The following is a 27,567-nucleotide window of genomic DNA, read 5'->3' on the forward strand; positions in this document are numbered from 1 at the left end:
ATGGTGGGAAGGGAGGGGGGGCTGGGGTTCAGGAATGAGGGGCATGGTGGGAGGAGAGGGGGGCTGCGGGTCAGGAGTGAGGACCGGCCTTTGGCCAGGACGATACGGGCAGCTGCCCAGGGCGACGTACTGATGGGGGCGCATTTGATACATCCCTTGTCCCTCGTGACCTTACTCCTGCCAGCCCAGCCAGGGTCAGGGGCGGAGAGAAAACACACATCCAACTTGCAGCTTGAGGTGCTCACTCAGGGTACGTCTACCAGTGGGTAGTGATCGATCTGTCGGGGATCGATTTATGGCTTCTAGTGTATACGGGATAAATCAATCCCCGATCGCTCTGCCGTCGGCTCCAGAACGCCACTGCGGCGAAAGGCGGAAGTGGAGTCGACGGGGGAGCGGAGGCCATCGATCCCGCGCCGCAAGGACGCAAAGTAAGTGATTCTAAGTCAATCTAAGATACGTCTACTTCAGCTACACTATTCTCGCAGTTGAAGTTGTGTATCTTAGATCGATTCCCCTCACCCAGTGTAGACCAGGCCTCACTCTCGGGTAACTCCTGGTGGAAACAGCAGCAGGGCTGGGTGCCCAAGGTGGTCCCCCACTCTCCCAGGACAGAGCGTCCCCTGTAGAAACCAGGGGGCAGGCCGTCCGGGGTCCTGAGCTGATGTCTGGGGTGGGCGGGTGAGGTTGGGGGCGGGTGTTGAAGGAGGAGTCTGTGTGCAGCTTGTCTCTGTCTGTTCCAGCTCACTGGGGGTCTGGAGCAGCCCTGCTATCTGGTTGTGTGTTAGTGTGGAGCAGGTCTGGGTCCACCCTCCTTCTCTTCCCCTTCCCCACTAAGAGCCCCCACTTGTCCAGGGAAGGCGTTGCTCTTTCCCCTGGCACTGCCGGCAGGACAGGAATAAATACTTAGCTCTGCAGAGCGAGCACCACCAGGGGCACTGCAGCAGCCTGCCTGCTCCCTTCCCTGCAGAGAGGTGACCCATGGGGGGGGGCAGGCACTGGGTCACATTACCCTCCCGCCCCAGTTCTCTGCCAGGATTTGCCTGCTGAGCTCTTCCCCTCCCTCCCCTTCTTGGTGGAGGCAGCCTGGGACCAGGATAGGAGAGGTAAACAAACAGCACCTGCCCAAATAGTTGGGAGCCTGGGGGCAGTAGGGAGGGAGAGCTGCTGCTTCAGCTCTGCAGGGAGAGGTTAGGTGGGGGAGGGAGAAGGGAACAGCTGCTTTCCCACAGGGGACCTGAGGGCAAGGGGGAGGCCTGGCTGCCTGGGGAGGGGGATGGGTATGGCACTCCAGCTTTTGAGTGGGGAGCCTTTAAATTCTGCGCTGCCCGCATCAGCAGCTGAAGGTCCTGTCCTCCCTGCTTCCCTGGCTCAGAAGCTTCACTCACTTGGTCCCAGGGGGACTGCTCCCTCCTCAGAGTCAGGCAGGCAGGTGCACAGGAGATAAATGAGTGTGACTGAGATCAGCTCTGCCATGTGGTTCCTCTCTCCCCATCTGAACAGGAGTGAGAATGGGAGTCACAGTGGGTGGTGTCTGCCTGCCTGCTGTGACCTCCTTGAAACCTGTTTCCCTTTCATTCAGTTCCTGATTGCTTACCCACTGTTCTCTTTTCAACAGTTTCTGTTTCCACTACAGGTTGTACTTTACAGTAGCTGAAATTCTTCGGGGCAGGGCCTGGGCTAAACTGTTGGGTACAATATTGTGTACGTTTCTGTACTGCATCAAGATTAAGAATAAGAAAACTCCTTTCTTTGCTCCCATCTTAATCCCATATCCTGCAAACCTCATTCATCCTCTAAAGTCACTGGGGTTCCTGCTGTTATTGTGAGGATGGAACTGAGTGTAAGGTGTGATTGTTGTGATTTACAGTTTCAATCAGGCCCATAAACTGAGAGAGAACTCTAGTGGGGATAGATTTCAGAGGGGTCGCCGTGTTAGTTTGTATCAGCAAAAACAATGAGGAGTCTTTGTGGCACCTTAGAGACTAACACATTTATTTGGGCATAAGCTTTCGTGGGCTATAACCCACTTCATCAGATGCATGAAGTGAAAAATACAGTAGGCAAGTATATATATACAGCACCTGAAGAGATGGGAGTTGCCTTACCAAGTGTGGAATCAGTGCTAACGAGGCCAGTGCAATCAAGGTGGACGTTGCCCATTCCCAAAAGTTGACAAGAAGGTGTTGTCACGGAGTGTGAGGGGACACAGGGCCCTATACCCCCGGCTTCCTGCGGTTCACCATGACTCTCAGCCAGCCAGTAAAGCAGAAGGTTTATTTGGATGACAGGAACACAGTCCAAGACAGGTCTTGCAGGCACAGACAACAGGATCCTCCCCAATTAGATCCATCTTGGGGTCCCAGGGGCACCACAGCCCCATTGGGGAATCAGAGCACCATCTGTGTTCCCTCCATTCCCCAGCCACCTCCTGAAAAATCCCCTCTCTCCCCCCAGCGTCTCCTCCCCCAGCCTTTGTTCAGCTTCCCGGGCAGAGGTGTCACCTGGCCTCTAACCCCTTCCTGGGTTCTCATGTTACATGCTTAGGTATCTTTCCTCAAGGCCAGTCGCCCATCCCCCAGTGCAGATCGTCCTCCCAGGCCAATCCCCTCCACTCAGCGTTCAAAGACCACATTACGAACAGTCCCAGTTCATCACAAGTGTGAGTATGAACAAAGGGAAATTTTTTTTTTTTAGTGACTCTCAGTCTTTATTCAGGCCTAATTTGATAGTGTCAAGTTTGCAAATTAATTCCAGTTCTGCAGTTTCTCGTTCAAGTCTCTTTTGGAAGTTTTTTTGTTCAAGAATGGCCACTTTTAAATCTGTTATTGAGTGTCCAGGGAGATTGAAGTGTTCTCCTACTGATTTTTTGAATGTTACAATTCTTGATGTCTGATTTGTGTCCATTTATTCTTTTGAGTAGAGACTGTCCTGTTTGGCCAATGTACATGGTAGAGGGGCATTGCTGGCACATGAAGGCATATATCACTTTGGTAGATGTGCAGGTGAACGAGCCACTGATGGAGTGACAGATGTAGTTAGGTCCTATGGTGGTGTCCCTTGAATGGATATGCAGACAGAGTTGGCAACGGGGCTTGTTGCAGGGACTGGTTCCTGGGTTAGTGTTTCTGTTGTGTGGTGTATAGTTGCTGGTGAGTATTTGCTTCAGGTTGGGGGGCTGTCTGTAAGCGAGGACTGGCCTGTCTCCCAAGGTCTGTGAGAGTGAGGGATCGTCCTTCAAGATAGGTTGTAGATTCTTAATGATGCACTGGAGAGGTTTTAGTTGGGGGCTGTAGGCGACGGCTAGTGGCATTTGTTACTTTCTTTGTTGGGGCTGTCCTGTAGTAGGTGACTTCTGGGTACCCTTCTGGCTCTGTCAATGCTTCCTCACTTCCCCAGGTGAGTATTGTAGTTTTAAGAATGCTTGGTAGAGATCCTGTAGGTGTTTGCCTCTGTCTGAGGGATTGGAGCAAATGCGGTTGTGTCTTAGGGCTTGGCTGTAGACAATGGATTGTGTAATTTGGTCTGGATGAAAGCTGGAGGCATGTAGGTAAGTATAGTAGGTTTCTGGTATAGGGTGGTGTTTACGTGACCATCGCTTATTTGCACTGTAGTGTCCAGGAAGTGGATCTCTTGTGTGGACTGGTCCAGGCTGAGGTTGATAGAGGGGTAGAAATTCTTGAAATCCTGGTGGAATTCCTCAAGGGCTTCTTTTTCCATGGGTCCAGATGATGAATATGTCATCAATGGAGTGCAAGTAGAGCAGAGGTGTTAGGGGACGAGAGCTGAGGAAGCATTGTTCTAAGTCAGCCATAAAAATGTTGACATACTATGGGGCCATGCGGGTACCCATAGCAGTGCCACTGACTTCAAGATATAAATCGTCCCCAAATCTGAAATAGTTTGTGGGTGAAGACAAAGTCACAAAGCTCAGCCACCAGGTTTGCCGTGACATTATCGGGGATACTGTTCCTGATGGTTTGTAGACTGGGAGTGGCTGGGTCACTACAAAAATAATTTTCCCTCTGATACTCCCACCTTCATGTCAACTGTTGGAAATGGGCCACATCCACCCTAATTCAATTGGCCTCATTAGCACTGACCCCCCACTTGGTAAGGCAAGCGCTGTCTTTTCATGTGCTCTGTGTGTGGGGGTGTGTCTATATATAAAATAATATCCAGGTACCAACATGACTACAACAAAACAGCAAAACCCACCAGGGATCATATGTCAAGATATACAAAATAACTATCCGAAAACCAGAAAGGATTTGTTGATTTAACTATTCATTCACTAGTCCATTGTAACAAGCCCAGTTTAGAAGTTTATATCACTGAATTTTGACTCTAACAAATCTCAAGTAGCATTTTTCTTGCTTTCCGTATCTGTAAATAAATGATTTATTACTGATGGATATATTTGTGGATTTGTGTGCGTACAGTGAAATCAACGGCTTATTTCTAAGTTATCTGCAAAAAAAAAAAAAATAGTAGAGTTTTCACTACAGCCCCTCCCTCACCCCAACACCCTGTAGTGTAAGTACTACATACTAAAACTCAAGGGGCACCAAAACGTAAGTTCACCCAGGGCGCCATTTTCCTTAAGGCCAGGGACATGGGGGGGACACAGGGAGCTGCTGTTCAGGAGTGAGGGGCATGGAGGGAGGGGAGCTGCAGAGCTGTACTGGGGTACCCAGGGCTGGGGAGTGTCTGGCACTGGATGCTGCTCCCCTACCCCCCAATTTTGGAGGTGGCCACCTTGCCCCCATCCCTGCCTGCCTCCCCACAGGTGACATTCCCAGTGCGGATCTTCCATCTGCTGGGTGCACGGACCCTGATCGTCACCAACGCGGCCGGCGGCCTCAACCGCAGGTATCAGGTGGGCGACATCATGGTAATCCGGGACCACATCAACATGCCTGGCCTGGCTGGCATCAACCCACTGAGTGGCCCCTGCGACGAGAGGTAGGAGCTGCTCCCCCGCCGCGCGGGGCACCCTGCGCCTCCCCTGCTGCTCTGCCCCTCGCTGCGCTGCCCTGCCCTGCCCTGCCAGGCACTAGGCCCCCCCCCGGCCCCCACTGGGCACTCAATACACTCCCTGCCTGCTGCTCTGTTGGGCACCCAGTACCCTCCTTCCCTGCTGCCCCCCACTGGGTTCCCCCCTGCTGCCTCCTACCCTCCAGTGTTTTCCTACAGCCCCACTAAAGCTGTGCCCCTCCCTTGCCATGGTCAATGGTGGCAGCAGTGTAAAGCCTGGGAAATGGGTGGGAGTCCCTGGGGAGGGACGGGATCCTGAGTCCTGGCCAGAGACCAGCACAGGGGACCACAGGGCCATTCCCTGCTTCGGGAAGGGATGGGGGGGCGCCTCCGTCTCCAACCATCCCACGAGCTCTCTCCCCTCCCCCTGCCCACGTAGGTTCGGGCCCCGCTTTCCCGCCATGTCAGATGCCTACGATGAGCAGCTGCGGGCCCTGGCGCTGGCAGTGGGCAAGGAGCTGGGCTATGGCCCCAGCCTGCACGAGGGCGTCTATTGCACCTTGGGGGGACCCAACTATGAGACCATCGCTGAGTGCCGCTTCCTGCAGCAGCTGGGAGCCGACGCTGTAGGTGAGCCACGGACTAGGGGCAGAGGGGAGGGAACGGGGCCAAGGAGGGAACCGGGAAGGAGGGAAGGAACGGGGCCGAGGAGGGAACGGGGAGAGAGGGAAGGAACGGGGCCGAGGAGGGAACGGGGAAGGAGGGAAGGAACGGGGCAGAGGAGGGAAGGAACGGGGCAGAGGAGGGAACGGGGAAGGAGGGAGGGAGCGGGGAGGGAAGGAAGGAAGGGAGGGAAGGGACGAACGGAGCATAGGAGGGAACGGGAGGAATGAGTGGCTATGGGGCGGGGGCCGGGCGTCGCCGGCTCTCTGTCGCCCCCTACAGGCTGACACAGGCTCTGCTCCCAGGGATGAGCACGGTGCCCGAGGTGCTTGTGGCCCGACACAGCGGCCTGCGCGTCTTCGGCTTCTCTCTGATCACCAACAAGTCGGTGCTGGAGTATGGGACCCGGGAGAAGGCCAACCACGCCGAGGTGCTGGAGGCCGGGCGCCAGGCCGCTCTCAAGCTGGAGCGCCTGGTCTCTGTGCTGCTGGAGCGCATGAAGGGCAAAGGTCTGGTGTAGCTGGCGGGGGGTTCCCTCCCCTGGCACCTGCCTCCAATGCAAACTGCTGTCCTGCCCCTTCCCCTGCGGCTCGCTCTACTATCCTGCCCCCCCTCTCTTGGTTTTGTGGCCGTTGCTTCTGGCTCCCAAGTACGCTGATCTCAGCCCAGAGCCCCCTCGGGCAGCCTCTGACCTCCATCCTTTCCCTCATGGGGGGGTGGTGTCCGAGCCTGGCATCCTGTGGCGCTCGCGGCGCGGCCGCTGGAGTCCCGCAGACCATGGGATTCCCGCCCAAGCCCCTGTCTCAGCTCCAACCCCCACTAACGCCCCCTTCCAGGGGTGCAGCCCAGGACGCTCCCCCCGAAAGCAGCTGCCTCGATCGCTGGCAGTACCGGGGAGTGTCACCTGGCCAGTGACACCACAGAAGACCCTGCGTTCCGGCCCGTAGGAACGCTGCTCCTAAATCCCCTGGGCAATTTGCCTTAGCCTGTGCCGCCCGCTCACAGGTGCGGGGGAACATCTTGGGGGTTGTTATCCAAACCCCCCCACTGGGGAAGGGATCAACCCTTGGCTCAGTGCCAACGAGGTGGGGACAGCTGCCCAACCCTGTCCGGGTGCTAGGCCGTGTTTGGTGCAGGTGGGAGTTGGCCCCCTCTTCACATTCCCACGTTGGACCATTCCGGCTGTCCTGCCGTGATGCGTTTTGTTAGCAATGCTCAGTTTGGAGCTGGGATGATTCAGAGCTGCCACAGAAATGGGAAGCCCCCAATGAATTGGGTGTTTGGCTCCCCCAATACCAGGCAGCTCTGCGCCTCGCAACCCTGCTGCATTTTATCATAGGACCACTCCACAGCTGCATTCTGTCAGTTGCGCCATTGCTAACAATACAACAGTGACAGAACAAGGGAGTCTTACGGCTGAGTTTGTTTGACAGTATTTTGGGTCGGGTTTATGCATTCTAGGGACGAGGCTTGGCTTGCAAGGGGTGTGGTCTATTTCTGTGTCCTCTTCTGTTTTCCTACACTGGCTTCCCACCTCTGTATGTTGGAGGGAGAGGTTGGGTCCTTGGCCAGTTAACACCAGTTGCCACAGTGCGGAGCTGCCTGCTCAATTGGCCACTGATGGGTGAAACCCCCTGGGTCGGGTCCTACAGAACCTGGGCAGGCAGGGAGAAGGCCCCGTCGCCAGTCAGCTGTCACATGATGTCCCCCATCTCTGTCCCCTGAGATACCTGTCCACCTATCCCCATGTGAACCCCTTTAGCCCTCTGTCTGAGCATCTGAACCCCTAGGGCTGCTCTTCCATCCAACCATCCCAGGCTGGATGGGAGTCATGGCTGAATTAACAGAAGCATCGCGTGGCAGACAGGGTTGGACAAACCACTAACAGGGCTAGTCTTGGGTCACTTGGCCCTGCTTTAGCGCAGGGGCTGGACTAGATACCGTGCGAGGTCCCTTCCCGCCCACAGTGTCTGTGATTACAGGACCCCAGCCAGCCACCTCTGGGTGTATCTGAACCCCTCTCATCTCCTCTGACCCACCCCCGTGCACATCCTCTCTTGGTGCATAGAGCTGGCGGCTCCTGCTGCTGAGTGGGTGGACCCAGCTCTCTCTTGAGCTCAGCGGAGCGTCCATATCCTACTCCAGAGCACCCTGACTAGAAAGCCCGGGTGCTTTTGGTGCCTTTGGCCAGTGGACCCACGTCTTGTAGCTGCTGGGCCCTCAAATCCTGCCCTGTGGGGAAAAATTGGAGCTGGTCTTGAATGCCTCCCAGATTTTCCCTTGCGTTATTAAAGGTGTCCTGGATGGGAACCAAACTGGGGCCTGTCCTGGGGGCGGCCATCCCCTGCGCTTGTATGCTGGCTTGTCGAGCGTTCATCTGCACCTGGCTCTGGGGACAACCCCCTTGGCTGAGTGGGCAGAAGAGGGACAGTCGTGGGGAGCGGACTGGCGGGCAGCAGGTGCTGAGGAGAGCTCAGCCTGATAAAGCGTCAGCCAAGGCCAGGTTGCTTGGGTGCCTGGATGGGGCTGCCATGATGCAGCCAACCCCAGCGTGCTGGGGAACCGCTCACCTGGATTACTCCTCGTGGCCCCGCTTGGAGAGTGCCAGCCAGGTTGGGGGAAGACGCCAGCCCTCCACAGTAGCAGACGAGAGACAAGCTGCCCTCACAAGAGGGCTCCAGCCAGTCTCTCCAGCTCTTTATTGGCCTGATTCGAGCCGTGCTCTGAAAACCCTGGACCAAAGGGTCTGCAGAGGCAGTGGAGGCACTATGCCCTGTCCCCAGCGGCAGCAGAATTTCAGCCCCTTTCTCTGCAGAATTTCAGCCCCTTTCTCCAGCGACCGGGTTTGTTTCCCAGACCTGAGCGAGTCAGAGGCCTAGGGAGCACTAGCTGTTCTGGTCCCTCTCTGTGCCCCACTGTGACTAACCCCAGTCCCAGCAGCCCTATGGGGCTGGCCCAGCCTGGGACCGCACCATGACTGGCCCCCGTGCTCCGCAGTGAAGCCGTGGGTCTGATACAGAGCCCTGACACGCATCTCGGGGGCCCCCAGGCAGAGCAAACTTTCCTGGCCTTAACAACCTCTGAGAGGGCCCCCTGGGGCTTTCGTGTCCTGGCTGGAATGGGTCCGCCAATTAGCTCTGCCTCGGTGCCCACCAGGGGCTGATTAAGACAGCATGGCTTGTTGGGGGCAGAGGGGAGAAGGAAGCTTGTTAGCTCCACTAATAACCTCCCCTGTGCATCAGCCTAGCTGGGAGAATATTAAACTAACTGGCACCAAGCTGAGATGGGGTAGAAGGGGCTGGTGCTTAAGCCCGGGGGCTGATTGGCCCAGGAGCCTGGCAGTGGGGCGTCCGGATGGGACTGGCAAGGGGCCTCTAAACCCCTGACTGCCAGGCCACTCAGGGTTCTCAGCCACGAGCCCTCCCCTAGAGCTTGGTGCCAGCTCAGCCTTGGGGGGGCAGGGAGATGGGGAGAGATGCCCTCTTGGCATCCAGTGGCTTGGGCATGGCACAGGGGCCGTGTGAAACCTGTTTCCAGGGCTCTGGTTTAGAGCAGAGACACTCAGGTGGGTTCCCCAGCTCCCAGGATTACGTAGGAGGCCGGTGTGTTGTAGTGTGCTCCACATGCCTGCTGTGAGAGCACAGAGGTGGGCCAGGCAATAAACTGGGGCAATTCAGGGTGGAAGGAAAAGCCCTAATTAGGAGGAGGGGCAGCTGAGGAAGGGTGGGTGGGGCTAGTTAGACTCAGGCTAGTTAGACCCAGGGAGCTGGCAGCAGCAAAGGTTGCTGGAAGAAAGTTGGTGGTCACCCTCAGTGCAATATAGAGGGCAGGAGGGAACCCTGGGGGTCTGGCCTGGAGGGAGGGAGAAGAGATCTTGTGGGCTGTAGGGCAGGAGGCAGCAAGGTTGAGAGCTTAGCAGACTTTAGCTGCATGTTGCAGAGTCTTTGGATTATAACCTGGAGTAGGGAGTGGGCCTGGGTTTTCTTATTGCTAGTGGGTAGGGCAGTGAGCTGTGTTGCTGCAGGAATTAGTGGGTAAAAGCATGGGGCATGATGCCATCTGGATGCCCTTCCAACAGAAGAGATTTGGAAGGACTCTGCATGGAACGTGGCAGCGCTGAGGGACCTGGCTGGGGGACCAAGGCATGGAGAGGCTGCAGCAGCAAGATGTGTGTGACTACAGGCAGGGCTGTCAGCCTCATGGAGCTAATCTCCTGGACAGCCAGGGGGAGGTGCCGTTCCAGTGGTGAGCAGGACCAGGGAGAGCAGGCTGGGAGTTCAGGGGCTCCCCTGGGAGTTCTGGCTTCTCCTAGTATATTACTAACACTGAGCAGAACAGCTCCACTGGGACAGGCTGCGTGAGCGCAGCTCCCAGGGCTGGGACAGGTGGAGGAGGGTGTAATATGAGGGCTTTGGAGCATCAACCTCAGGACAGATGGCACAAACCCCAAACTGGTGGTGGGTCCTAGAACTCAATTTCACTGATCATGTGTGACCTTTTCATAAGTTACCGAGGGGAGAGCCCAGGCTGGCCATTGGGGCGCCCTGGGGTATCTTGACACCCCTTTGCGTGAGCTGATCCATTGCACCAAAAATCACACACGATCCAGTGCCAGTCACTGATCCAAGGTCGAGTGCCCTGCAGACTTAATCCCAAACCAACGCCTGCAGCTAACCCTGAAATTAGCTAACTAAAGGCTTGTTAAGAGGGAAAGGGAACCAGCGAGTGATTTGCGGGTTAAAGTGGGTAACAAGTACACACATAGGAGTTCATGTAAAGTTCCAGACAGTAACAGATGCAGCTGTAATGCATCAGCTCTGTACGTCCTTTAGAGCAGTGCTTCTCAAAGTCAGGCCGCCGCTAGTTCAGGGAAAGCCCCTGGCGGGCCGGGCTGGTTTGTTTACCTGCCATGTCCGCAGGTTCGGCAGATCACGGCTCCCACTGGCTGAAGTTTGGCGCTCCAGGCCAATGGGGGCTGCAGGAAGCAGCGCGGGCCAAGGGATGTGCTGGCCTCCCTTCCTGCAGCCTCCATTGGCCTGGAGCGGCAAACCACAGCTAGCGGGATCCATGATTGGCTGAACCTGCGGTCGTGGCAGGTAAACAAACCAGCCCAGCCCACCAAGGGCTTTCTCTGAACAAGCGGCAGACTGGCTTTGAGAAGCCCTGCTTTAGAGCTAACCCCGGCTAAGCAGCCTGGAGATCCTTGGCCCTCTCCAGCAGCAGTGACGACAATTTCTCCTTGATGGATTTTTATGACCTTCCTGCAGAGCTTGAGCAGTGATGGGCCGAGCATCTTTGCAGGTCCCTCTTCATAGGGGTGAGGAAAAGAATCAACCACGTCATCCATCCACTGGTGTCCCACAATGATTCGTCGGGGATCTATGGGTCTTGTTTTGCTGGGCACGAGCTGCCGCCTCTTGTGGTGAATGAGCAGCTCATGGTTGGTGTTGCTTTTCTCTTGTCTTGGGGGGGATATCCAGTTTCCTAGCAGACACATCTGTAGATACAGAGCAAACACTGGGACAAAACGTGGGATGCAGTCGGTGTGCATGAGATGAACGCCGGCAGCAGCTCCCAAGTGTTTCATGAAGACCAAACACTGAATGCAGCCTTCAAAATGTAGCATCTTTTTTAACACCGCTAATGCCAGGTGAGCTAGCCTGGGTGCCAGCTGTGCATTCACCAGGGATCAGGTGCCACCTGGTCTGCCAGCATCACACACCTTGGCTCTTGCTTTGATCTGCCAGTCAATCCATCTAGCTGTCCCCAGACACACCCGCTCGCTTGCTAATGTGCCCCACTCCTTTCTCCGAAGTCTCTGAGCGCACCTGTAAAACAGACCCCCATAAGCAGAACGTGGGTCCCCATTTACTGTCTGATGCATTTCTTGGCTCTTGAAGTGCACTGGAGCCCAGCTGGAGAGCGCACAGACAGTGACACCTGTCCACCAGGCAGCGTGCCAGCTCACCTGCAGCTCCCGGCACCTGTAATTGTGATGGCTTCACCTTTCCCGGATTTATAAATCAGCCCAAGACCATTTCACTGTTCGCTTTCAATGGCAGCAGGGTTGGTGCCTTTGGGGGCCATTGGATTAAACATGCAGTCAGGGGTGCGGTATGGTTCATAGTGTCTCCAGTGCCGTGATGAGCTCCCAAAATCCTAAGAACTGGTTCCCTACTGGGTCCTCGGTGGTTCAGCAGCAGGGGGAGTCTTCACTCACTCCAGGGTTTTGGTGGCAAGTCCTTCATTCGGAGTAAGTGAAGGATCCGCTGCCAAAGTGCCACTGAAGACCTTGTAGGGAACTGCATGGTGAGTACAAGCCCCACATTTCCCGCCCCTGCCACCCACCCATACAACCCCAACCCACGTCCTGCCCCTGACTGCCCCCTGACTGCTCCCCTCAGAACTCGCAACCCATCAACCCCCCCCTTTGTCCCCTGACCACCCCTTCCCAAGACCCCCTACCCTAGCTGCTTCCCAGGATCCCACCCCCTACCCAACTCACCCCATTCCCTGTCCCCTGACTTCCCCAGCCCCATTCACCACCACCCCAACAGACCCCCGGGACTCCCACACCTACCCAACCCCCTGGCTCCCCATCCCCTGACTGCCCCTCCATAACCTCCGCCCCCTCCAACTGCTCCCTACCCTTTATTCAACCCCAGCTGGCCCCCTTACCATGATGCTGTGTAAGGATGCCGCGCAGCCGCTGGAGCTTGCCCCGCCCCCTTACCCAGAGGTGAAAATAAACCAGTATTTCCCCGTACGGTGTACTGTCAAGAGCTGGTGCGCCGTATAGAGGTGGCTCCCAGTAAAGGGGAGCCCCGTGCCCTTTAAATAGCCCCCGGAGCCCTGGGGTAGTGGGGGACTCCAGGGGCTATTTAAAGGGCCAGGGCTCCATCTGCCTCTGCTGCTCCGTCCTTTAAATAGCCCTGGGAGCCCTGCCACTTCCCCAGGGCTCCGGTGGCTCTGCGAGGGGGGCGGGAGCAGGAGAGGGGCTGGGGGAGCCTTGGCCTCCCAAGCTGGGAGCTCAGGCAGACCAGACAGGACGGTTCCATGGGCCGGATGTGGCCCGTGGATGGAGTTTGCTCACTTGCCCGCCCCTTTAGGAACTGGTTCTGCACCGGCTTCTAGATTTAGCAACCGATTCTTGTGAACTGGGGCGAACCAGCTCCAGCTCACCACTGCTCCAGTGTCATCCCACCAGTTACCAGCCCCTTGGCAAGGTGCCTACGCTGGTGCAGACTGGCTTCTCCAGGGACCACTGCACTAGCCACTCCCCAGCACACTCCCACACTCCTCCAAAACGGTTGCGCTGCACTGACCAGCCCACCAGAGGGCCTTTGTCCCTGTCAGGGGTCAATATGTACCAGTTTGCTACTTTAACTGGAGCTGCCAAATGATTCGGTTTAAACACAGCCCTGGATGGGTTTAGCTTAAAAAATCAAAGTTCATTTAACTACGACGAGAGAGATTTCAAGCGAGCCTGAGCATCGGGCATTAATGTCAGGAACTAACACAAGAGAAATGAAGATAAAACGCTTCCCAGCAGCTAAATCTTAACAAGCTAGAGTTGGTTCAAGGGAAAATTCTTCCTACATGGTCCCTGCAATGGGGCTTACCACATGCTCAGGTCAGAGCCCGATACTTGGTTCCTTTGTCTCAGGTGAAAGCGAGAGAGACAGACAGGGAGAAAGAGTGCAGACCACAGGTGTTTGTGGCCCTCATACTGATAGTCCAGTCACCCTTTGACATGCTGTTTCTGGAGGGTCACCCCTAGATAAAGTTGGTTCCTGCTGTAAGGACGAAGACACGCAGGGTCTTGAGGTGACAGCAAGGCCGGTGCAAGGATATTTTGCGCCCTAGGCTAAACTTCCACCTTGCGCCCCCCCCCTTGCCTCCCCTTCCCCTGGAGTATTGCTTATTATGAACTTTAAAAAATGAATACTGCATAATGTGACATTGTTCATGTATACTTCCTTTGTTCTTTCCTATCAGAATCTGCCACATTTTATTCTACCTTTAGAATATCCAATTATTGTTATTAATAAAATTTATGAAATTAGAATGGTGGATACTCCATCATACAACAACTGACAATATCCATATGACAATTTTCAGCAACCTACACACGCATATTCGCACATGATAAACATATACACTCAAATACTTAACATACGCACAAAATTGCACAAAGTATTAGCGAAATAATGCCAGAGTCTTAGATCTGAAACACCTCAACAAAAATATTTAGCCTCAGTCAACAACCTCCAAAAACTAGTAAACGTAGCATTATAAACAACTTGTCAGAATGGGTAACAGCTGTGTGCGACAAGAAAAACTACATCATTGCCACTTTGTACTGGAGCGAAGCAGCATGCTTGTGCCCACAACACAGAGCTGGCATAGGCTATAGCTGTAATATATGAGAGAAGACCGACAAGTTAAAATGCAAGTTCAACGACGTTTATCTTCTCTTTATTCATTCATTTTCCAGCGATAGTGTAGAAATTTTTTGGAGGCACCGATTTATGGTACCCCCAAATCTTGGTGCCCTAGGCATCCACCTAGTTTGCCTAGTAGTTACACTGGCCTGGCCTCTGGGTGACAGAGGTTCTACGCTGTGGTTAGCCAAAACACAGATTGCTCTGTTCTCTTCCCCACATCTGCTGCCAAAGACCAGCCCCATGGCCCATCAGCTTTGATGACACCTGGCAAGAGGAGTTAGCCTGTCCTGCATCCTTGAGACACAGGTTTACCCTGCCCTCGGACTCGTCTGGTAACCACACTTCAGCCAGACTTTCAGCTTTTGGTCATACCTGTACATTGAATGCTGCTGCAGACATTTCACCAGGACCTGCAATTATTTGTTTTCAAACGATACTGCACGAGGCATGTTTTGTACAAAGATTACTACACTAGCGTGTGGACCCAGGGCTGCTTTCGATTCCAGCTGGGTCTGGGGTTACAAAGCGAAGGTCCTGTTCTACCTTTCCTCAGCAGCCATTCATATCTAGTCTCTAGCACATCTCTCTCATTTGTCTCCTTTTGCAGTCCCAGCCTTTTCCATCTCTCATCATACAGGCCTCTCTCTCATCCTGCTGCCTTGTCTCGGAGCCCTCTCTGCCTCTAATTACAGGTTGTCCTTAGTGACAAATGACATGGTGAGTTCTTTAATGAGAATCTGGCACTAGCCTGAGGGAGCTGAGCTGGGACTGTCCCATCTCCTGAGTCTCTGAGTAACAAACCTGAGCACAGGCCATTGGCGGGATGCTGGAGATGAAAAGGAGCAAAGGGTTGAATTAGACAGTGTAGCAGGTAACTAAAGGAGCGATACGATCTGTTGATTACACAGAAATACCCGCACTAACACTGAGCATCGAGAGCAGCCCAGTGTCACGGATGATAAAATGATTAATGGAGGCTAGAGAAACAGTGTCACAAAGTCAGTCTAAGTCCACAGGTCGTCCCAGCGACAGGGGAACGTGGTGCAGTTCGCCATTTATGGAACAATCTCGCTTTGAAGAATGAATGAAAAGAAGCCAGCCTGGACAGACGCAGGGAAACTCTCCTCAGCCTTAGTACGGCTGCGCACCATCCTGAGAGAGCCGAGCCGGATCCTGTGGGTAACTAGAGAAGGGAATGAGCCCTGTGACGGTGTGAGGCTGAGATGTCAGCCTGAGTAACATCCCGTGGCTGGGAGATCCATGGGCTGATGGCAACAGCAGAGACATCCATGAGAGGCGGAGCCTGCAGGGCGGAGGCAGCTATTAAAGAGACAGAAGTGGCTGAGGGCAGAGTGACACGTCCCGGCTAAGAGAGGGCGCCGCGCCATCTTTTCCTGTCTGGCTTGGTCAAGGGTATGATTCTTGCTTTAGGGGGGAGACATTGAAATGGGGGCGGGGCAAGGGTGGTGTACCTATTGGGTTCTGGGAGTGGGCGGCAGAAGCCCACCCACTGCTAAAGGATCCCCCCCTCAGCCTAAGAGGAAGATCTACAGGACCTGAAATCCAACTGAGTTCAGGGGACAGCTAATAAAAGAACAGGGACAGGAGTGAGGTCAAAGGGTCATAAGAAGGGAGCCTGACGGGGACACCAACAGAGAACCCCGGACAGCGCCCACTGCTCCTCGAAGGTGTCAAGGGAGCTAGTGGATGCCGCCCAGAGGAACTGGGTCTGGATACGTGAACGGACAGAGGATTGGAAACAGGCCCCACAGTCACAGGAGTCTCCATTGGCCAACCTCCTCTCCCTGGTTTTGTAGATGGCTGTTTTAGCGAGGGCTAGCAGGAGGTTGATCAGGCGGTGCTGTGACTTTGTGGGGAGTGCATAGAGAAAGAGGTGAGGAGAAAAATGCAGCCAGAAACGCAACAGTATATTCATGAGGAGCCAGCAGGGGTGGCTCTAGGGATTTTGCCTCCCCAAGCACGGCAGGCAGGCTGCCTCCATTGGTTTGCCTGCGGAGGGTCTGTTGGAATTCTCGGGAAGCCATGGGACCAGCGGACCCTCCGCAGGCAAGCCGCCGAAGGAAGCCTGCCTGCCACCCTTGCGGCGCTGGCAGAGTGCCCCCCGCAGCTTGCTGCCCCAAGAACACACTTGGCATGTTGGGGCCTGGAGCCACCCCTGGGAGCCAGAATAGGGGCTGCAACCTGGCGCATTCCAAGTCAATGTGTGCTGAGGTCTCCCTCACGCCGCAGAAGGGGCAGGTGTCTGAGATGGGTAAACCATGCCAAATAACGCCCGTGCTCATGGCCCCGTGAAGGAGCCGCCAGCTGATATCCCCGGTGGGCCAGCCTATACTCTACCCTGGCTCCGAGGCCCACCGGGGCTCCTCACCCTCTAGAGGTGGCAGGAGGTCCTGCTACTTTGTGTCCGGGTGGGACATAAGGGTGAGGAAGTGAAGGGTACGGAGCACGAGCGTGTAGAGATGCGTCCTTGGCATGGTTTGGAAGCGAATCGGCTGCAGATCGTGCAGCTGGCTAGTAGAGAAGGGAGTGGGGGGCGTTGGGTCCATGGAGCAGGGGCCCAATGAAAAGGTCCACAGGGCCTGGGGTGGAGGGTGGGCGGGGCGTGCCCTCTTGCAGGACACGGTTGAGGTAGGCTTGAGCAGCAGGCGGCAAAGGGCCCTCACCTCCTGAAATATGCCCCAGGGGGTACAAGGCCTGGAGAGTCCCATACGCCGAGCGAGCATCAGGGGATCCAGCCAGTCTCCCCGGTCATAGTCCAGGAGGTCTCCAACCCTGGTAACTTCTGCCAGGACCAACCTCTGGTGCACCGAGGGGGACTCCGCCACCTGCACATGGAGCTGGGGATTGTGTAGCAGGGGATCCGGGAAGAGGTCTGCCCCCTCGGTGGCTGCCATGGACCTGGTCGCTGAGAACAGTTTCCAGGTCCAGAAGAGGTCCTGGTAGAAGACCGGCAGCCCAGAGAGGTCTCGTGGAAGACCGTTCAGATGGAGATAAAGGAACTGCTGGTCATATCGGAGCCCTCGGAAGCGGCACAGGAAGGCATGTGCCAGTATGCTCCACGCCGGACTACCTGCATGATACAGGAGCCTCTGCAGAGACTTGAGGTGGAAGACATGGACCTGAGTGCGTAGGCACTTCAGACCCTGCCCCCCCTCCTCCAGGGGCAAGTGGAGGACTCCTGCAGAGACCCAGTACAGTCCTGGCCAAAAGAACTCCAGAATTGCTGTCTGGAGGTCGGCCAGGAAGCCTGGGGCTGGGACCAGGGTCTTGAGCCTGTACCAGAGCATGGACAGGACTAGTTGATTGAGTACCAGTGCCCTCCCTCAAAGGGAAAAGCACCGAAGTAGTCCTGTCCATTTCCAGAGCCGCTCCGTCATCCTGCCCTCTAAACCGTGCCAGTTCTCCGGTGAGACAGATGCATGGCAGAGAGATAAACGCCGAGATAGAGCAGCAGACCCGCACTCCACTGAATGGCCTAAAGCATGGGTGGGAGGAAGGGGGATGAAGGGGAATGCAGTGGCTCAGGGAAGAGGCGGTGCTGGGGTGGGGATTTGGGGAAGGGGTCCAATAGGGGCAGGGAGGGGGCGGAGTTGGGGACAGACTTTGTGGAAGGGGTTGGAATTGGGGCGAGGCAGGTGTGGTGTACCTATTGGGTTTCCGGGAAGTGGGCAGGTGGAACCCCCCCACTGCTAAAGGATCCCCCCTCCAACCTAAGGGGAAGATCCACAGTATCTCAAAAACCCAACTGAGTTTGGGGGACAACTAATAAAAGAACAGGGACAGGAGTGCGGTCAAAGGGTCAAAAGAAGGGAACCTGACAGGGACACCGAGCAGAGAACCTCAGTCAGTGCCCACTGTTCCTTTAAGGCGTCAAGGGAGCCAGTGGATGCAGCCCAGAGGAACTCCGCCCGGATACGTGAACGGACAGAGGACCGGAAACAAGCCCCACAGTCACAGGAGTCTCCATTGGCCAACCTCCTCTCCTTGATTCTGTAGATGGCCGTTTTAGCCAGGGCCAGGAGGAGGTTGACCAGGAGGCCCTATGACTTTGTGGGGCCATGAACAGGGAGTGCATAGAGAAGGAGGTGAGGGGAAAAGTGCAGCCAGAAATGCAACAGTATATTGGTGAGGAGCAGGTATAGGGGCTGCAACCTGGTGCACTCTAAGTAAACATGCGCCAGGGTCTTCCTCACGCTGCAGAAGGGGCAGGTGTCTGGGACAGAGGTAAACTGTGCCAAATACACACCCGTGCTCACGGTCCCATGAAGGAGCCACCAACTGATATCCCCGGCGGGCCTTGGGACCAGGGTGGAGTATAAGCTGCCCCACCGGAACTCCTCACCCTCCAGAGGTGGCAGGAGGTCCCACCACTTTGTGTCAAGGCGGGACACGAAGGTGAAGAAGTGAAGGGTGTGGCGCAAGAGCATGTAGAGATATTTCCTTGGTGTGGCTTGGAAGCAGACCGGCTGCAGATCGTGCAGCTGGCTTGCAGAGAAGGGGCGGGGGGGCCGATTGGGTCCACGGGGCAGGGGCCCGATGAAAAGATCCTGAGGTCCCAGAGTGGAGGGTGGGCGGGGCGTGCCCTCATGCAGGATCCAGTTGAGGTAGGCCTGAGCAGCAGGCGGCAAAGGGCCCTCATCTTCTGGAGTACGCGCTGGGTGATACAAGGTCTGGAGATCCCCATACACCGAGTGAGTGTCAGGGGATCCAGCCAGTCTCCCCTGTCGTAGTCCAGGAGGTCTCCGACCCTGGTAGCTCCTGCCAGGACCAACCTCTGGCGCACCGCGGCGGACTCCGCCACCTGCACACGGAGCTGGGGATTGTGTAGCAGGGGCTCCGCGAGGAGATCTGCCCCCTCGGTGGCCGCCACGGACCTGGTCGCAGAGAACAGTTTCCAGGTCCGGAGGAGGTCCTGGTAGAAGACCGGTAGCCTGGAGAGGTCTCGCGAAAGACCTCTCAGATGGAGATAAAGGAGCTGCCGGTCGTATCGGAGCCCTCAGAAGTGGAGCAGGAAGGCGTATGCCAGTACGCTCCATGCCAGACTATCTACATGATACAGGAGCCTCTGCAGAGTCTGAAGGTGGAAGACATGGACCTGAGTGCATAGACACTTCAGGCCATGCCCCCCTTCCTCCAGGGGCAGGTGGAGGACCCCTGCAGAGACCCGGTGCACTCCTGGCCAAAAGAACTCCAGAATTGCTGTCTGGAGGTCGGCCAGGAAGCCCGGGGCTGGGACCAGGGTCTTGAGCCTGTACCAGAGCATGGACAGGACTAGTTGATTGAGTACCAGTGCCCTCCCTCAAAGGGAAAGGCACCAGAGGAGTCCTGTCCATTTCCAGAGCCACTCCGTCACCCTGCCCTCTAAACCATGCCAGTTCTCCGGCGGATACAGATGCATGGCAGAGAGATAAACGCCGAGATAGAGCAGCAGACCCGCACTCCACTGAATGGCCTAAAGCATGGGTGGGAGGAAGGGGGATGAGGGGGAATGCAGTGGCTCAGGGAAGAGGCGGTGCCGGGGTGGGGACTTGGGGAAGGGGTCCAATAGGGGCAGGGAGGGGGCGGAGTTGGGGTGGGGACTTTGGGGAAGGGGTTGAAATGGGGGCAGGGCAGAGGTGATGTAGTGGGGTGATCACCTTGCTCCGGCTCTGGAGAGGGCTGCAGCAGGGTAAGAGGGATTAAGAACAGCTGGGGAAGTTGAGTGAGTAGCTGACCACAGCTGTGACTAGTTTAATGAGGGCCCAGCAGGCCCTTATAAGAGGGCTGTGGGCCAGAAGCCAAGAAGACAGTTTCTCTCTGGCTGTTGAGAGGGATGGACCTGGCTGCTGGGAGCTGAGCAGGATACCTAAAGTGGAGCAGGTCTGGGGAAAGGCCAGAGGAGTGGGGGAGCTCTGGCCTGGAAACCCCCCAGGCTGCCAGTCTTGTTAAAGGCCAAGAAGGGTCCTGGGGTTACAGAAGAGCAGCCCAAGGGTAGGCAGAGGCAGGGCCGGCTTTAGGAAGTGCAGGGCCCAATTCGAACAGTTTCGATGTGGCCCCAGCAGAGATGACTAAAAAAAAAACCAAAAAAACCACACATGTAAAAAACACATAGGGCTTGTACTCAGCAGGTGGTGCTCTGAGTCTTCGGCGGCAATTCAGTGGCGGGTCCTTCACTTGCTCCAGGTCTTTGGCGGCACTGAAGGACCCGCCGCCGAAGACCCCGAACGAGCGAAGGACCTGCCACCTAAGTGCCACCGAAGACCCAGAACGCCGCCAGGTGAGTAAAAATTAAAAAGGTGCCTCTAGCCAGGGAAGAGATTCTCACTGGGTGCAGGGCCCTCTTAGGCGCAGGGCCCGATTCAGGGGAATTGGTGGAATAGGCCTAAAGCCGACCCTGGGCAGAGGCAGCAGGTACAAACCCTCCTTGCTGATGATGAGTGACAATTATACTGCGGTCTGCCCCAGGGAGCAGGGGCTAGATGGTGACTGGCAGTAGCCGAAGACTGAGGCGAGGTGGGGATAGGGGTTGGGGGTTCCCTGGGGAGGGGAGACCTAGCGAGACCGTGGGGTATTGTAGGGGGCAAAATCCTAGCAGAAGGGGCACTGGGGTCCGGGAGGGACACGGGAGCCAGCAGCAAGGTGCGACACCAGCCTGTAGAGGGTGCTCCGGAGGCTGGCAAGCTAATTCCCTGGACAACCAGCAGGCGGCCAGTGGTGAGTCATGGCCTGCCACAGGTGGGGAAAGGGTGAAGGCGGGGCAGGGCCGGGAGCTGGGGGGGCAGGAGCACCCACTGGCACCAGGGAAAGTTGGCACCTATGCTTGGAACGACCCACTGTCTCTGAGGATGCCAGTCCTCCTTGTGCACACCAGAAAGCGTTTCCTTATAAAAGAGTTCTCCTTCTACAACAAACCTGGACCTGTTGGAAGAGCTGAGAGGCAGTGGGTTGCTCTGTGCCACCAGCCAAGATCCCGTGAGGCTTTTATCCTCTTCCTGCTCTGCCTGGAACTGCTCCCCTAATGCTGGAGACATTAGTTCCTTGCTGGGTTGTGGACTTGGGCTTGGTCCCTCTGGAAGCGATGCAGGTGATGGGGTTGTTTCCACTGACTGTGGACCGCTCTCTGCTGGTGCAGCAGCGTGGGAATGGGATAACCGTTATAGACTGCAAAAGTCCATATTCCTGACCAGCACTTGTACTAGACAGGAAACTTGGCTGTAGGTAAATTAAAGGAGTTGGTCTTAAAGGGTTGCAGTGTCACTTGGGCCTCTGGTTCAATGAATTTGGGGTCCACCAGGGACTAGTGGATAGCTGATACCTGTGCTCCAGTGTCCCACCACACAGTAATCTTCCTCCCACCCACACTCACAGTTTCCCTTTGCTCTGGGGGTATTTGTGAGGCATCTGGGCCTGAAGGCTCTCGGTGGGACCCCGGGGTGATGTGTTGCAGTCAGCTGGTGCTCTTAGAGCAGTTGCCCTTCACATGACCTAGGTCCTTAAATTTAAAGCATCGCCCAGCTGACTGTGGGCTGGGGTGAGGTGGGCGATTGGAGATGGGGTGGTGGGACAAGAGGGCATCTGGGGTTTCCCTGGCAGTATGGATGACTCCTCCTTGCGAGGTGGGCCTTGGGCTGACTTCGATGGTGGGATTTTGTCTCGGGTTGCCCCTTCTGGTATCCCCACCAACTGCTACTAGCTTCCTTCTTCTCTGCCACCTCCACCCATTTGGCTCCAATGTCCCCCACCTCAATTATAGTTTTGGGCTTCTGATCTAGGATGAACCTTTCTATCTCCTCAGGAACATCCTCTAAGAGCTGCTCCATTTGTATTAGGAGAGACAGATCTTCCAGAGATTTAACACTTGCTCCTGGTATCCAGGTGTCCCAATTTTTTACAGTGTGATAAGTGTGTTGGGAAAATGCCACGTCTGGTCTCCACCTTAGGTCTCTGAACTGCCAACAGGCATGCTCGGGGGTTAGCCCCATTCTAATTCTGGCCTTTTGTTTAAAAAGTTCATACTCGTTCATGTGTACTTTTGGCATTTCAGCTGCCACCTCTGCTAAGGGTCCACTTAGTTGTGGCCACAGCTCTGCCATATACTGGTCTGTAGAGATGCTGTACCCAAGGCAGGCCCTTCCAACATTTTCTAAGAAGGACTCTGTATCATTACCTACCATGTATGCATGGGATTTCTTGGAATGGGGAGCGGTACCTGGAAAAGGACTGTTAGGATTACCTGGTTGACCCAGTGTCACGGATTCACAGATTGTGCCCACTCATGTCCCCGTGCGGTCCGTGGGGGGTGCCCCTTTCAGTGACACAGCCCTTCTCGGGGGTCCACTCTCTCTCAGAGTCAGGCCCCTCCACCTCCTGGAGCCGCACCACTCTGAGTCTTAGCACACCTGTTTCTCGCCGTGGGCCCCCTCAGGGAGTCCTCTCACTCTGGACCCCCTGGGCCTCCTCACCCCCGAAGGGGTTGATGCAACCCTGTTGTCTAGACCACAGTAACTCTCAGCCAGCATAAAACAGGAGGGTTTATTGAGAGTTGAGCACAGCACAGGAAACTCTCAGGGCCTCCCTCAGCACAGCATATCCCAGTCCCCCTGTATCCAGGTGGGCTTTGCCTGCTCCCCCTCTCCAGCTCAGCTGGGCCTCTGATATCCCTGGGCCCAAGTCCTCCCTCTGTCCATTGTTTTCTCTCCAAGTAAACAGGGTCGTAAACAGGAAGGCCTGGGTCTCTTCTCCTCTCAGCCCTCCTCTGCCTGGAACCAGCTGATCAGGTCACCGGGGTCCTCTTTTCACAGCCCATTGTCCTCCCACTGGCCAGAACCAGCTGTGACTCCTGAGCTGGGTCACCAGGTCACCAGTCGCTGGGGTCTCCATCCTCCAGGCCATTGGCCAGGGTCCCAAGTTCCCTCTCCGGTCCTCTGTAACAACAAACTCTCTCTCCCATCACCTCGGAGCTACCCCCCCTTCATTTATCACACCAGCACTGTGGACTTCCGTCTCCCACTACCCACTGCACTCAACACTCATCCCTCTGCAGTTTGGCCTTGCTGAAGTACAGCACTAGCTGCGCTGTAGTCCAAAGGAGAAGGTTGGGTATGATCCCTGGACACACACAAATCTGTAGCTGTCCCGGGACCCTTCCTCCTCTGTAGACCTTCCATTCCCTCCCACCTCCCACTAATGAATTTTTCATTTAACTCTCTCCTCCGATTGTTGTCTTTTAATAAAAGAATTGTGTTTGTCAGAAAGCAATCTTTATTCTATTAAGTGAAAGCAAAAAGAGCACTGCAAAGCAACATACTATTATGTTAAGGCCACTTCTTGCATCACGTGCACCAATCTCCTCCTAACATTACAAGCACTGCAATCCCAAGCATAGCAACAAATATTAATGTCTGTCAGCTTCAAATTGCTGCCTCAAGGCGTCCCTGATCTTCATGGCCCAGTGCTATAGCCCTTTAATAGCCCTGGTTTCTGGAGGTTCAAACTCAGTCTCCATGTACTGAGTCGCTGCAGTCCAGCCTCGAGTGAATTTTTCACGCTTCCCTTCAAAAATATTATGGAGCGTACCACGCGGTTATAAGGATAGGAATCTTGTCATCGGCTATGTCCAGCTTACTATACTTGCATCACCAGCGGGCTTTTAAACAGCCAAATGCAACTCAACAGTCATTCTGCACTTGCTCAGCCTGTTGATGAACTGATCCTTGCTGCCGTCAAGTTACCCCGTGTATGGTTTCATAAGCCACGGCATTAAGGGGTGGGCGGGGTCTCCCAGGATCACAGTGGGCCTTTCGACTTCCCCTATGGTGATCTTCTGGTCCAGGAAGAAAGTCCCTGCTTGCAGCATCTTGAACAGGCCAGTGTTCCAAAAGATGTGTGCATCATGCACCTTTCCGGACCAGCCTGTGTTAATGTCTGTGAAAGCCCACAGTGATCCACAGCGCCTGGAGAACCATTGAGAAATACCCCCTGTGATTAACCTACTCTGTGGCTAGGTGGTCTGGTGCCAGAATTGGAACGTGTGTGCCATCTATCACCCCAACGCAGTTAGGGAAGCCCATTTGTGCAAAGCCAGCCACAACGTCACACATGTTGCCCAGAGTCACAGTCTTTCGGAGCAAGATGCAATTAATGGCCTTGCGAACTGGTTAGCGATCAATTGGTAGTAGTCTGGAGTAGCCAGCTTCTGCAGTGCAATCGCCATGCACTTCTCCAACAACAGGGCAGCTCTCATTCTTGTATCCTTGCATCGCAGAGCTAGGGCAAGCTTATCACACAGTCCATGAATGTGGCTTTCCTCATGTGAAAGTTCTGCAGCCACTGCTCGTCATCCCAGAGGTGCATCACGATGTGATCCCACCACTCAGTGCTTGTTTCCTGAGCCGAAAAGCGGTGATCCACTGTGGTCAGCACCTCCGTGACTGCCACAAGCAATCTCACATCGTACCTACTTTGCATGGTGAGATCAAGGTCTCACTCTTCTTGCCTTTGCAGTTTAAGGAATAACTCGACTGCCACTTGTGATATGTTAGTCAGAGCGAGCAGCATACTGGTCAGCACTTTGAGATCCATTCCTTTAGCCCAAAAGAGGCGTGCACTACAAAAACCATTGAAAGATGGTGCCAAATGCAGATGGAAGCACAGGGATTACTGGGATGTGAAGCAATACATCATGGGGCACTGGGACTGGACCCAGGATACCCCACGAACCCCTCCACGTTCCCAAAAGTCTTAGCGGCAAAAGAGAAAGAGGTGCTCTGTGGGATAGCTGCCCAAAGTGCACGACTCCAAATAGCTCTGCAAGTGCACAAGTGTGAACATGCTATTGCGTAGGCAGCTGTCAGTGTGAACACACAACAGCGGTTTTTATTCTGCGCTCTCTGAGTGGCACTGTAACTGCTGCCACTGTAACATTGCCAGTGTAGACGCACCCTTTAAGGTTTTTTCTCTCTCCAGTTTTGATTTAGAGATGTATGATTTCCATGACCTGGTGGACACTTTGGGTCATGAACTTCCCAGTCACAGGAGACACGTTTTCCTGCTCAGCCTGCTGAACATTTCTCTTACAAAAGAAGAAGGAAGCCCTAAAATAGCAGATGTGGAAATTAGCTCTCCTGTCGGGAGCTGCCTCTGGAGACATGGCTGCTATTCCTGGTCCTCTCTCTTGCTTTAATGTTCCCATCTTGCTGAAACGCATGCACGACTATTCCAAGAGCTTCAGCCTGGAGGACGACTCCCTTGAAAAACTCACTCAGCACACAGGAAAGTCTGTCAATGACCTGAAAACCATGATAAAAACCCCACCGGCCAAAGATCTAACAGTCAAATATGTGCAGGAATTACTGAGCCAGAGCCCGGTCCTGCTCACTTTGAAGTCAATGGGTGCTTTATTATCGTTTTCAATGGGAACTAAATTGCAGGCCATGACTGAGACGTGGATGCTGGTAGCAGATTTTAGTGAGTATTGCGGAAAAGTCCTACCTGTGTTATGTGCCCTCACAGCTGGTGGAATTTCTTATAGTGCCACTAGCTTCATGCTGCATAGATTCCTAGATGCTGTTGCTGAAGATGCTCAATAAGTTTGGGAGGTTGTTTTGGAAGAAGAAGGGAAAAAATCTATGTAAGCAGAGTCAGGATGAGCTCTACCCTGACATCTGGTGGTGAATTGTGGCGAGTTGTGGAAAAGAACTTCAGGGGCTGATCTTGTTTGCATAGGCACACCCACCCTGCCTAGCATGAGCCCACAGCTGCCCAAATAGTCACTTTGGCTGATGTGGGATCCCCAGTTTCTCTGTTATTGGGGAAGGGAGAATAAAGTGTTGTTACCCTGATTATGTGAATCAAGGTCAGTGAAACTGTTTTGACAAAGGGTCTCACCATCAACTAAGTAGCACTCACAAGACAAGGGACATGGGTTACAAGTCCCTGTGAATGGAGGGTGGTTGGGAATAGGTATATACACCTGATGGTATGGGCCCTGCTTTGAGGGCCTGAAACACCAATTGCATCTTCTTTCTCTACTGTTGAATAGCAGAGCTAGTTTTGATTCCATTAAGAATCTAGGTATGGGCTGCTGTGCTGAATTCACTTTAGGCCAATAGTGCAACAGCACTGGGGCTCCCCTACTACAGGCTGAAATCACTAAAGAGCTAAAATTACTAAGAGCTGAGATCATTGAGTGCTGTGCAAACTAGTGGGGGAGCCTGAAGATATATTGCTAAGTGGCTGGCAGAGCAGAGCAGTTTGCAGGACAGTTGGAGCAGCCTATGGGACAGCAAGTGGAGTGAAGCGAGGCAGAATGGAGTAGTTCACGGGACGGCTGGAGCAGCTCATGGGATGGCTGGTGGAGTGGAGCAGCTCATGGTGAAGACTGCAGCAGAACCTCACGGACAGGTGGGGCAGTTGGCCTTGGACCATGTAAGGTGCCCCTTAACACCCCACGTGCCCCTTTCTCCCCCGTCCATTTCCATCCAGCTTGAGGGGAGGGTAGAACTCTGCAGATAAACTTTTGAACTCTGCGGCTGCACTGACCAGGGACAGAGATTTTGGGTTGTTGGACTTTTGGGTGATTTTTGGTTGCTGGACTCAAGAGACTTTTGGGACTTTGGGGTGATCTTTTGGGTGGTTGGACTTAAGACCCTGAGGAAAAAAGGATACAGCCAAACTTACTTGGGGGTGTGTCTTTTGCTCATGGTTTGTGTTATGAATCCTGTTTGTGGTGTTTCCCCAACATAATGTTGCATTGTTTTCCTCCTTTATTAAAAGGATTTTGCTACACTCAGACTCCATGCTTGCGAGAGGGGAAGTATTGCCTCCTAGTGGCGCCCAGGAAGGTGTAGTATGTAATTGTCCCAGGTCACTGGGTGGGTGCTCAAGCCGGTTTTGCATTGTGTTATTGAAACGGAACCCCTGGATACTGAACCCGGCCCTTGTTGCTGCCAACTCAGAGGATTAGAAGGGTTACATTTATATAATAGCAACGAACCATCCATAGATTTGGGAGTGAATGAAAGAAGCCGAACCCCGCAGAAGGTTGGAGCTGGGCTATTCGAAAGTATCACCAATGCTAGCTACAGGAAGATTTTTTAATTCTTGAATTGCTCCAGCAGAAGAGAAGGAATTGCCAAATGAGGCTTCAGGGTGCCTTTTGATTTGTATTACATTTTTCATTCACTGAATTAAATGAACTCTGTACGAAATCATTCTGGGGTAAGCTTGCAGATGTATACCCCAACATTGGAACAAGATCAGAAAGGTAAATGCTCCTGTGATATGAGAGAGTCTGATATGTCTAGAAATGGAATGTGAAGGGTAATTATTTTAGTACTTCCCTAGATATGACCAGCTGTTCCAGATCTTAGATTGTAGCATGCAGGTTTTTTGGATTTAACAGTAAGAGGTTTCAACAAAGAAGATAAATAGTCTCATTTGCTGTCAAAACAGCTTAGCAATTCCAACATAAACTGCTTCC

At 54.4% G+C, this 27,567-nt stretch overlaps 2 protein-coding genes across 2 annotated transcripts in view; both read left to right on the forward strand.

The window, feature by feature from the left end:
- The window catches only part of PNP (purine nucleoside phosphorylase), a 13,587-nt gene extending 6,547 nt beyond the window's left edge, over positions 1 to 7,040 (forward strand). The window contains exons 3-5 of the mRNA XM_075072403.1: positions 4,790 to 4,965; positions 5,417 to 5,607; positions 5,946 to 7,040. Of these exons, the coding sequence (XP_074928504.1) occupies positions 4,790 to 4,965; positions 5,417 to 5,607; positions 5,946 to 6,160 (582 nt within the window). The 3' untranslated portion in view covers positions 6,161 to 7,040. The remainder of the gene's footprint in view (positions 1 to 4,789; positions 4,966 to 5,416; positions 5,608 to 5,945) is intronic.
- Positions 7,041 to 17,092: 10,052 nt separating this feature from the next.
- On the forward strand, positions 17,093 to 25,675 carry LOC142047722 (interferon-inducible GTPase 5-like). Its single transcript, XM_075072114.1, is given in 3 exon segments — positions 17,093 to 17,231; positions 25,022 to 25,157; positions 25,159 to 25,675. Coding segments are annotated over 3 exon segments (792 nt in total).
- Positions 25,676 to 27,567: the final 1,892 nt, after the last annotated feature.

This window comes from Chelonoidis abingdonii, chromosome 14 (genome assembly GCF_003597395.2).
Source record: "Chelonoidis abingdonii isolate Lonesome George chromosome 14, CheloAbing_2.0, whole genome shotgun sequence".
Lineage (NCBI taxonomy): Eukaryota > Metazoa > Chordata > Testudines > Testudinidae > Chelonoidis > Chelonoidis abingdonii.